At 36.2% G+C, this 11729-nt stretch overlaps 1 protein-coding gene across 1 annotated transcript; it reads right to left on the bottom strand.

Annotated features, from left to right (window-relative positions):
* Positions 1-1146: 1146 nt before the first annotated feature.
* Positions 1147-11076, bottom strand: FKBP7 (FKBP prolyl isomerase 7). Its single transcript, XM_033111483.1, has 4 exons — positions 10812-11076; positions 9587-9738; positions 4560-4693; positions 1147-1464 (listed from the first exon to the last, which is right to left on the bottom strand). The coding sequence occupies exons 1-4, from the start codon at positions 11012-11014 to the stop codon at positions 1303-1305; spliced, it is 651 nt and encodes a 216-aa protein (XP_032967374.1). The 5' UTR covers positions 11015-11076; the 3' UTR covers positions 1147-1302.
* Positions 11077-11729: the final 653 nt, after the last annotated feature.

The following is an 11729-nucleotide window of genomic DNA, read 5'->3' as shown; positions in this document are numbered from 1 at the left end:
GAAGAAAAGATAGCAAAAGTTTTGGTTTTATGAAGTGTCAAACTCTGTGCTATGCTTACGTGATATCCACTAATTAATTGGTGGTTATTGTGTTAACCCCTACACTTTTAAATAACAGAATTTCTGGCAGTGTTTTTAGAGGCTGAAAGATGAACAAAAAACAATGGTTTGGAAAGAGCAAGTTTCAGAAAATGGAAAAAGCATTGTTTTGAACTCACCTGTTGTGACTAGAGCTGTTTACTGCCTGACTATACTTTCCTACATACGTAGTAGACAAAACCTTACGTGTTCCAATAAATATGTGCCCTTTCTTTGGCACCAACATGATCTCCTACTTCTTATTCTCAACAAATTGTACCATGTCATGATTTGACCATGACACAAAATTACCATGGCACTATGTATTCTCATTTGTATCCTCATTTAATATCTTTATGGGTAAAATTAATTCTACACATTTATCAAAAATTTAATGGCATTCCGGTTGTAATGCTCATTCACGATTAATAACAAGAACATTGTGAAATAGTGACATAGGATAGAGATGCCTAGAGAAAAGGAACTGGAAACTAAGAAATATCATGGCATCAATTTAAAATCAAGACAAAAAGTTAGGGATGGTAGAGAAGGAAGGCCTACGAGAAGGAAGAGAACGAAGACTTAGAGCAGCATTATGTCTGCTATAAGTGACCTAGTCTTTTGTCTGATCAAATATCTTTAAATATTCCCCAGTGGAACAAATACCTAGGAACAGAAGCTTGAACCAAAAAGTATAGAGAACCTCAAAAAGTGTTGAGGCTCTGTGGAACAGTTATTCAACTTATATTTTCCTGCATGCATACCAGAAGTCCTGTGATTTTAATATTGTTACTATCCATAATACTATGAAATGTACAAACATTGAAACATTAATTCCCAGGTCCCTTTTGAATATTTTAAAAATATAGAGCATTTTAACATTTAAAATATTAAAAAATGGATAGGTATTCTATCTTTAAGATTAGAGTTGGGAAGAGCTTGTAGATTTTGACATAGGTGTCCTCCTATATCCTGAAGGGGGAAATCACCCACTGGGACACAGAGATTGATTTCATGGGACTGCAATGCGTGTTCACAGAATAAAGCAATAGGAAACATAGTCATACCTTGCACAACAGCCTCACATTTATTCCAAAATTACATGTATTGAGGGGATCAAAGTATGTTCTCAAGGGGAAAAAATAGAAAATACAACTTGGAGAAAAGTGACTTTGTTTTATAAAGTATGGTAAGTAACTAAGAAAATTTAGGAATAAAAATATGCTATAGTTCATCATGTTGATATACGTTGTATTCCTTGGAAGAAATAAAGCCATCACCATCATGGTCATTCTTCTTAAAAATATCTTCTAAAACTGCATTCTGATATGACTTGTCACGTGGCTTCTCATCTTTTTCATATTCTCTTTTCAGGTAATGATGTATCTAAAGGGCCAAAATAATATTTCATTAATAAAAAGATGTCACAATAAATTTCTAGTAACTTTGAGGAAATGTTTACACAAAGAAATTCATATCTAGGATTGCTTATAACAAGTGATACAAAATTTTAAAAATCTATTTGAGGTTTTATTTTTTTGAAGCAATTTTCTGCAGAGAAACATCTTCAAATTAGCTTCCCTGAGATTATAGATGGTTAGTGGTACATACTCAAAGATTAACATCTGAATTGAATTTTGTTGAAACTAAATGCTTTCTAATAATCTACACTGTCCACATTATCAGAGGAAATTCACTCTCAATGATTTTTCATTAGTGAATAAAATCCAAATTGGTGTTGTTTCTATCATGTCTAAAATTAATAAATATGTTGTGTAATCAATAAAAACCAACCACAGGTTTTGAAACAAAATTTAATTTTCTTAATTTTTCTCTGCTTCTATAAGCTCTCCCTAAAATCTACAAATGATTGACAATCTCTCCAATAATGACAAATAAAGAACAGGTATTCTGAAGTATTCCCTTTTCTCTGTATAATACGGCATTTCTCTAAGCAAAAACACATTATAAACATTGCCTAATGTGATAGCTGCTAGCCACAGGTGACTACTAAGCACTTGAGATGTGGCTATACCAAACATATGTTACACTAAGGGTAAAATACACAACAAATTTTTAAGACAATAAAAAAAGCATCTCATTGGCAATTAATATGTTGATTTAATGTTGAAATGGTCATATTTTAGATATATTGAGTTAAACAAAACATAGTATTGAAATTAATTTCACCTGTTTGTTTTTACTTTTTAAAAGATGTGGCTACTAAAAAATGTAAAATTATATATGTCACACAATTATATTTTCATGGAAAGAGCTAATATACGCATATATAATAACTAAATAAATCAATGCACAATAATCTGGAGATAATGTGCCGCAAGGCTGGACATTTTAGAGGTGACGGTATTTTTGAAGGCTAAAGTTGAACCCAGGGAGGTTTTCAGCAATACATATCCAAACTCAATCCATTGCTAGTAGACTTTATTTTAGAATGGTTAATGGATCTTAATGAAGGATATATCCACTATTCTCAAATGAGACTTTCATCCTATATGAGAGAGATGCATTTTTTTCTTCCAATTGAGACTTCCTAATCCTATGTAGGTGTAAAGAATTTTAAATAGCTTCAAATATTCCTCAGTTTCTAAGTAAGCAAATATATTTTCATAACCAATACTGCTGAGTTTCAAAATTTACTTTTCTAGTACACGATAGTGAAGAGGTACAAAAAGGCAGTGAGTAAGAGCATGACCTTAATTTTGCTGGCAATAGGGTCCACATTATTTCCACTTTGTCATTTAATAAAATTCTATAATTATCCTTCCTCTGCCCTTAATTATACTGAAGAAATAACTGACTAAATCTTTGTGATGATGAAGGTACATAGTTACTTTTAGATTGTGTTTCAAATCCAGGCTTTGCCATGTATTGGGTGTGTGGTCTTGGACAAATAATTTAACCTCTCTGAACCTCAGTTTTATCATCTGTAAAAGGAAGGAAATAGAATCTATATTGTACGATTGATGTGAGGATTAGTCATGTTACGGCTGTCAATAAAAGACAGCTATTGTTATGATTCAAGCATATGAAAATCATTCTTATAAATCTAGTGGTAATTTAGCTGACGCCTGAGAAACATCTGGGCAAATTGTAGCTAAGCATGTCACTATTTTGCACTTCCTCTATTTCTATTTTCCAGAAAAGAACTGATGATTCCCTAAGGTCTACTGAGGAGTATTCATACTGCAGAATGCGCCTGTGGTGTGCATGTGATATTGAATGGTTTGTGTGCACAGGCTGAGCTCTTGAGTGAATTCATCGGTAGCTGCTGTTCATTCTAAAAAGGGTGATAAGGCGTCCACTGGGGACAGTTTGCCACCGCTCTAATTGCTGCTCTTAAGGAACAGGGGATGTTCCCCTTCTCTTATCCCTCTTCCCTCGTTGACCAACCAAAGAGCTTCAGAGGAATTCCTTACTAATAATATCATGCAGAAGGAAGGGGAGGGATTAGGGTGGGGAAAAGAATGGAGAGGGAGAGAGAAAGAAACAGAAAGGGTCTTACTTTTATCACTTAAATCAATGATCTAGTTGCCTTTTATTATTCGCTTAGTTGGTAAGAATTATGTATGTTAAACTGCCTCCAGTCAGAGGGGAGACAACTAACTGGGTTACTCAGTTTAAGCAAAAAGAGTATAGTCAGTGGGACTTGGTAAGGCACCAGACTTCAACAAAAAAACCATTAGCCCTGAAACATGCATGATGGAAACTCTGAAAGACTCATGGTTAAGAGCACAGCAGTGGAGCCATATTGCCCAGGTTCCAATCTGGTTTTGTCACTTAGAGCTGTGTGACCTTCAGCTAGTTACTTAAGCTGTCTGGGTGTCATTTGCTCCTTCTATAAAATGGGGATGATGAAACAGTGTCTATCTCATAAATTGCCACGGAGATTAAGTAAGGTCATACATTAATGGGTTTATAATTGTACCTGGTACGGAGAAAGTGTGGGAAAAACTGACCTATTCTTCTTCTAGGATCTGCATTAATCCCTCAGTTCATATTAAGACTAACTGGGATGCAGAAGCTAGGTACCTGAACTCCCCACTCCTGCTTACCAACTTTCCAGTCCACGCAATTCAAATCCTTGCTAGCTCTTTTTGTAATCTCATGTAATCCTCACAATCCTATGAGGTGGGAATCATTTGCCCTGCTACAAATTCCTCCAGTGCTGCTTGAAAGAGATCTGCTCCTGTAGTCTAGATAATGGGAACACTCCCTAAAGTTTAGTTTGGTATTTTAATGACCCTCTTACAGAAATTAAGTCGAACAGGACAACTCAATTACACGTTTTATATTGAAAAAGCACATTTTCTTCTTGGAGCTTAGACTTTCTTTTATCCAGCTCTATAAAAGCAAAGTAATCATTCCACTCTAGGTAGAAGTAAAAAATAATAGTTGTAACACACATTTATTTATATTGTGATAAAAAATTAGGTTGTACACATGAAATATGTTTGAATTACCTCAGTTTTAGAGAGTTTCCTGTCATTATCTGTGTCTATCTGTTTAAATGTTTCAATGCTTCGTGGTCCTTTGGTCACAGCATAAAGTTCAATCTCAAAAATCAACGTTGCATCAGGTGGAATCTTGCCTTCTGCTAAAGGTATAAATTTTAATAGTTTAACTTACATGAAAATAATGTTCAAATATTTATTCACAAATAGTCATTTTAGTATTACATTACTTTGTATCTATAAAAACTGCTTTCTAAATACTTTAAACAAAATATTTTTCCATATGTTTTTAAACCAAGTCAGTTCTAAGGACCCAGGGGACCATTATTTCCTGATTAAATTAAATATAAATCATGTAATTTTTATTACTATACCCCATCATTATACAACAAGAGAGCTGGTACAAAGAAGAAATGCATGGGCAGAAAAATTTCAAAGCATAGATCAGTAATCTTTTAGAAAATGATTTTTTATAGTTATTTGCCAGCATAAATAAAACAAGTTTATATTGTTCAAATTCAAACTCTTCATAGACATTAAAAAAATAAGTGCAATGACAGAATAAACCAGTAACAATTTTATGAAGAAATTTCTAAACACAATAAAAAATTTTAAATATTAAGTTGAATAGTTCTCTTTAATGAAATTAACCCATTAACTGATGTCACAGATGATTTTAGCAATCTATGGGCTATTTCAGATGACCATTTCATAAAAATGACCTGTAGAAAAGACTTGCTAAGAGGCAGTGTGTGGCTTGTGGGATATTCCCAGAATCTCACTGATTGCCTGATCTAGTCCCTCAAATATTTGTTCACGGAATGACCCCTATCATTTATTTTAAATAGGGCTAAGTTTGTTCTTTGAAGGAACCAGTAATTTCTTTAATGAAAAAACAGAGAATTCTTGCTAACGTGTTTATATAAGGCAAAGAGAAAAGAGCTTGAAAGCCAAAAGAAGTGGATCAGTCATCTCCAAAGCCAGGACGTAGAAAAACCTACGCATGCATCACATGACTAATGTGACTATCCCAACCAAGGTTTTCCCGAAAGTAAGACCTACCCCGAAAATAAGCCCCAGTTAAGATCTCAGCCAGACGGACGCATTTGGTACATTATGACGATGTTCCAGAAGAAGACGACATGAGTATATTTGAATAAATGTAGATTGTTGTACATGAAAAAATAAGACATCTCCTGAAAATTAGTCCGAATGGAGCAAAAATTAATATAAGACCCAGTCTTATATTCGGGGAAACGCAGTACCACATATTACCTGACTTTAGAGTAAAAGAGCTCAAGATTGATTCAATGATCAGTTTTACAGAGCCCATTCCTATTCTGTCCAGTTATGATATCCTTATAACAGAAAAACAACTTCTCTCAACAATAATTAAAAACAAATTCAAAACACAAATTCAAATTTCTTAAGAAAAAATATTACAAGTCAACGTTTCTGAACGATTCTACTATAAACATAGAAAATACTGCCAAGTAGGATTTTTCTTACAAAAATAATTATAGTATAAAGAAGAGAAAAATATGCATTTTGCTATAGAATTGCTTGTATTTAGAGAAGCAGATCAAAGACGGGAGTTAATGTAAAGAATCTATACATACCACAGGTACTGTTAATTAAAGCACTAACAAGTCACATGCATTTCAAGACATGCAGGGGTGCTCTGTGACATGAGGCAAGCACATTGCGCAGAAGAAAGACTTCTTCAAGTACTACCTAAAATAAAGTTATAGTTAATGTTAGCTCTTAATCACAACTTATTTTGAAAAGCTTATTTGATCAAGAAATTGTTTGTTAAAGAGTTACTTATGGTCTATACCACAACTTTTAAAATAATCTAATCCAAGCTATTGTAATACAGATAAACCAGCTGTTAACTACATTCTAAAGAACACACTTCCGTTTGGGCTTCAGTTTCGTTACATGTAAAAAGAAGGTGTTGATGGTGTTACTAATGAGATTCACTATTTTTATGTTTAGTGGAGACACTTCAAGTTGAATATGAACCAATTTCTAAATTTCAACATCTCTGCAGCAAGAGTTTGGTTTATTAACAGTTTAGGCAGCCTGGGTAGTCCTTCATCTCCAAGCACAAATTAGTTTACAAAAAGGATAAACTAGTCATTTGCCTTAAGGTAATGGGACCCAGGATGAGCACCTCTTGATGAGGCATGTGGGTGATATAGGCTGATAGGGGAGCAGGTGCTCCAGTGGTAGGCAGATTGTGGAGGCATCTGATGAAACAACACAAAAGAGAAATTCTGAAAATGAGATCAAAGAGGCTGAAAGGCAAGCTTTGCCAGTATCATTTTGCTTAGAATTGGCCTCAACCTATGACAACGTTTTAAGGACAAGTACTGCATTCAATTTAATTTATCTTTAATTCTTTATCTCTCTCTCTCTCTCTCTCTCTCTCTCTCTCTCTCTCTCTCTCTTTCTCTCTCTGTCTCTCTCCCCCCCGCCCCGTTTCCTTAACTAAAAATAGGATCTAGAAATTATCATTCTGAGGGAGCTATTTTGATGGGACCAAATGATTGGCAAAAAGCATTGAAAATGAAGCTGTAGTTACCTGAAACTGTCTCTTTAGGAGTTTAAAATCTGATTGGGTCTGACTTGTACCACTAACCTCCCTCCAATCCAGTTTGGAGCAGTGATCACGGGCTCTTGATGGGAAAAAGAGGTGAGGGAATCACTACTGGAATGAGTAAAACCAACAGCTTCAAAGAGAGCATGACATTTCACTGAAATATTTGGCAGTTGGGAGATATTGCTGGGAGACAATATCTCATCACAGAAAATTAATTTTTAATTACTTTAATTATATACTAAATATTTAAAATAGGTGGAGTTAGCAAGGGCTCTAAATAGAATGAGGTAAAGATTCTTTATCATCCTCACAAAGCACTAGGAAGCAAGGGCTTAATTGAGAACGCAAGCTGGAAACTGTCTCGCTAACAGACTGCCCATTTCCCCCCTTCAAACAGGTTCTCTATTCCACTCCACTTTTGATTCTAGTGAGTTTGAAAAAGTTAATACATGCATATGGTGACAAACTTAAACAGTACAAAATATTACAGAGTGAAAAAGAAATTTCCTCATCCCTGACCCTTATGACTCCTTCGTAGGACTACTGAATGTCATCGGATGACTACTGAATGTCATTGAATGACTACTGAATGTCATCGGATGACTATATCTTTCTAAGTAGAGTCTACATAGATATATGATGTGTATGTGAGATTCCCCCTCTCACATGTAAGCTCATTGAGAATAGGGAATTTTTTCTGCTTTGTACACTGCTTTATGCTCAGTGCCTGGAACAGAGCTTGGCATTGACGTTCAATAAATAGTCCTTGCATGAATATGTTCTATCCCACTTTATTTTTAATGTATTACTACACATGGCTTTACTTCATTCTTTTTACTGGCTGCACAGTAATCCATTGTATATATAGATATATCATGATTTATTTAATTGATTTCCTATTGATGGATATTCAGGTAGTTCCTAGTCTTTTGCTACCAAAAAGTCTGCAATGAATGTGCTTTTATACATAGCTCTGTGCACGCTCCTGCAAATGGAACTATGGGTCATTATAAATTTGATAGAAATTTCTAGAAAGGTCGAATAATTTACATCCCCAGCAATAACGCATGAGACTGCTGGTTTTTTCATACCTTTGCCAACTTTCACGTCTTTGCTAATCTGATGGGTGAAAATGGTGTCTCATTTTTGTTTTAATTTCTCTTTCTTTAATTATGAATAAAATTAAGTATTTTCTTAAGTTTACAGGTAATTTGTATATATATTTTTTGTTATTGGGTCACTTGTTTATAAACTTGCCCACTTCTAAGGATGAGTCATTTTTATTATTGGTTAGTTAAGTCTTCATGTGTTGCAAACATTTTCCCTATTTATCTATTTTACCTAGGTTTTCAGATCTCCCTCTAGTATTTTTAAAAATAGGTAAGATGTTGAAAGAAGCAGTTCAATTCTTCCATATTTCAAGACTTCTCCTGAACTTGGGTAATAGTGACTGACATCTATTTCAGATGTTCTTTTTACAATGTTCCAGCGCCGTCCTTTTACTCTGAAATTTATTCATATATTCCAGTTTCCTGAGTTTTATGAGTTTGACTTTGGTACTGCTTACTGAAGGTATGTACTATAGACTTTTATGTTAAAACAAATATACATTATGCTAAAAACAAAAATGGCTAAGGTAGAGCTTATAGAACATACATGATCATTATGGGTGTTGCCACTAGGTGGGAGAAAGAACTCTGGCCAGAGATTGTATTCCAACAAGGTATTATTTTCTTTATATTAATAAGAGGGGACTGGGCGGGACTGGACTAGATACAGCTAAAGTTTATTGTACTTAATAGTTCTGTAATTATTTCTTCTATGATTTTTATTTTATTTTAACTTTTTTTTAGAGATTCAAAAATGTTTAATTGTGGGAAAATACATGTAACATAAAATTTAACAGTATAATCATCTTAAGTGTACTGTTCAGTAATGTCAAATATATTCACCTTGCTGTGCAACCAATCTCCAGAATGAGTTCATCTTGCAAAACTGAAACTCTATACCCATTAAACAACAATTCCCTATTCTACCCTCTATCCCCAGGTTCTGGCAACCATCCTCTTTCTGTCTCAATGGATTTGGCTATTCTAGGTACCTCGTATAAGTGGAATCATCTAGTTGTCTTTTCTGATTAGCTTATTTCACTTAGCATAAAGTATTCAAGGTTCATTAATGTTATAGCATGTGTCAGAATGTCCTTCCTTTTTAAGGCTGAATAATATGTCGTTGTATGTAAATACCACATTCATCTGTCGATGGACACTTGGGTTATTTCCACTTTTTGGCTCTTGTGATTAGTGCTGCTGTGACCATAGCTGTACAAATATCTCTTTGAGAATCTGCTTTCAATTCTTTTGGATATATACCCAAAGTCTATGATTTATTTTTAAATATAATGCAGATTATAAATATTAAAACACCTTACCATAGCCTTTCTTTCCATATGCAAGTGAAGGGGGTATGATCACTTTTCGCTTCTCTCCGGGGCACATCTCCATCATAGCAATATCTAGGCCTTTTATGACTTGCCCGACACCAAGAACAAACCATTTTGGGTGGCCTTCATTTTGGGTCCGGCTATCACGAAAAGCAAAACTTAGGTAAGCTGATTTCAAGAAAAATGAAATCAAACTTTAAAACACATCTGGGCTCTTAGTTCTATTCAAATTGGAGTCCTCTCTTACCTCTTTTCCCATACTAGCACTCATTCTGAAATGGGGTGTTTGGCTCAAACTTACCTTGTAATAGCCAGAACGAAGTATGATTTGTCCAAAGCTAGTCATTATGAGTCATCTCATTTTCTTTTTGTCATCTTTACAAAAGGTATTCAACAGTTAACTTTTTAATGGGTCTCCTGCCCTTACCTACCTGCATGACTTGTCCAAATAATTCCTTTAACCTCTCTGGATTTTTTCTTAAAAAATGATGGTACAGGTTTAGCCTCAAAAAGTCATTTGAAACGTATTTAAAATTTGTACATTTTCTTCTCATTAAAGTTCTCTATATTTTTCTAAATGGAAAGAACTAACTTTCCCCAATCCTATCTTTATAGGGTGAAGAAAAGACATTCTTCTTCTGAGTAATAAACCATCAATGAAATCAGAGTAGGCAGTGGTGGAATGAGGGGTCAGGTGGAAGCACACAGGTGGGAGGGGTGAGGTGGGAGGACACAGAAGTCACCAGGTAAAGTCACTGTTGTAGTGCTTTCTTGATGCAGTTGGAAAGTGGCCCCCAGCCTGTAAATATGATGCTTCTGAAGGCCAGATAAAATCCCTTAAACTACCCTACTTAATCCTCTGTAAAGAGACTCCAACCCATAGCAAAAGAAAAGAGTGAGCATCCTTACAGACAGTATCTTGATTTACTTCTGTACGTCCCAAGGGCAGTGATGGTGGTCAAGGACGTGCGCAGACATATTGTATTTCTGATAATTTCTTGGGCCAACATTTTCAATAATTTAAAAGGTAATGTTCAGTTCAATAGGAACTACTGCATCTAATCTGATCCCCCCCCCCCCCTAGGAATAAATGGCTTAACTCTTACCGTTAAAAATCAAGAACCAATCAACCAACCAATCAACTAAGCTTCTGCTTGGTGGGGGAAGTTTCATGCATCAGCTGGACTTGGGAGCTGTTCGCAGCATTTCCTACCTGCAGTAGAATTTCGAGCCGTCTTTGGCCAAGAAGCCGTCGTAATGGGCATTTAGGAGGTCTCCCTTCTTGCTTGTCTTAGAACAGTTTTCTGGACGATGCAAAACTTCTATTTTCACTTCCTCTGTGCTCTCCTCTTCCTCCTGAGCAGTAAAAATGCCCCACATGTAAAAGAAAACGATTAATCTGAGTAAGAAATACATGATTCCTGCAGTCGGCCCCAGATGACTACTGCTTTCCCTCCCTCGTGTCACTCGCCCCTGGTGGCTACCCAGCGAGCCGAGTTCCGACGCGTGGCAGGCATTATCTTACGTCACAAAGGGTCGGGGGAGGGGCAGCGCGGGGCCCCGCCCTTCCCCCCCCAGGCAAACTTAGCCCGGGAGTTTTGCCCATCTAGGCAGGTGATATCCCTGTAGTACCAGGAGCTTTGGCTGGCTTTCCTCAGTCGGCAAGGCAACACTGCACACTTGGCATCGCGGCTCCTCGCTTAACTCTGCATATTTTGCAGTCGGTTTCGTCAGAGTTCGGTAGTAACGCTCGCATTTCCTAAAATGAAACTGGCAAACGACAAAATAAACAGTTTAGCTAGGGTAGGATGTCAGAGAATAAGGTTGTCATTTCTGGGCGTACAAGTCTTTTCTCAGATTCCTAGAGAACTAGCATTCTCGCGTGTCCTTGAAGCGCTTTCTCGGGGTGAGTCATGAATTAAGAGGTTCCAGGGTAAGGCATACACAACCTGACAGCCCCCTGGTAGCGAGTAAACAAAGGTGTGCCATCTCCTGGCTGTTAAAGGAGTTTCCCACCAGCCGACTCAAACGGGGTGGGAGGCTGGTTTGCATTTCTTTCCCCCACCACTAGGGTCCGCCCTTGATTTAAGGGCCTATAGAAGTGCGGAGGTGGGGGAGAGCTCTCTTGACA

This window comes from Rhinolophus ferrumequinum, chromosome 8, assembly GCF_004115265.2.
Source record: "Rhinolophus ferrumequinum isolate MPI-CBG mRhiFer1 chromosome 8, mRhiFer1_v1.p, whole genome shotgun sequence".
Taxonomy (NCBI): Eukaryota; Metazoa; Chordata; class Mammalia; order Chiroptera; family Rhinolophidae; genus Rhinolophus; species Rhinolophus ferrumequinum.
The sequence above is the reverse complement of the archived record's forward strand: the minus strand, read 5'-3'. Positions and strand labels throughout refer to the sequence as shown.

Bases quoted from the DNA above. Each gene is read 5' to 3' on its own strand.
- FKBP7 (XM_033111483.1), bottom strand. From the start codon at position 11,014: ATGTATTTCTTACTCAGATTAATCGTTTTCTTTTACATGTGGGGCATT. The intron at 4,694-9,586 runs GTAAGGTGTTTT...TTATACCTTTAG, and splicing joins ATATGGAAAGAAAGGCTATG to CAGAAGGCAAGATTCCACCT. The intron at 1,465-4,559 runs GTAATTCAAACA...TTGGCCCTTTAG, and splicing joins GGAAACTCTCTAAAACTGAG to ATACATCATTACCTGAAAAG.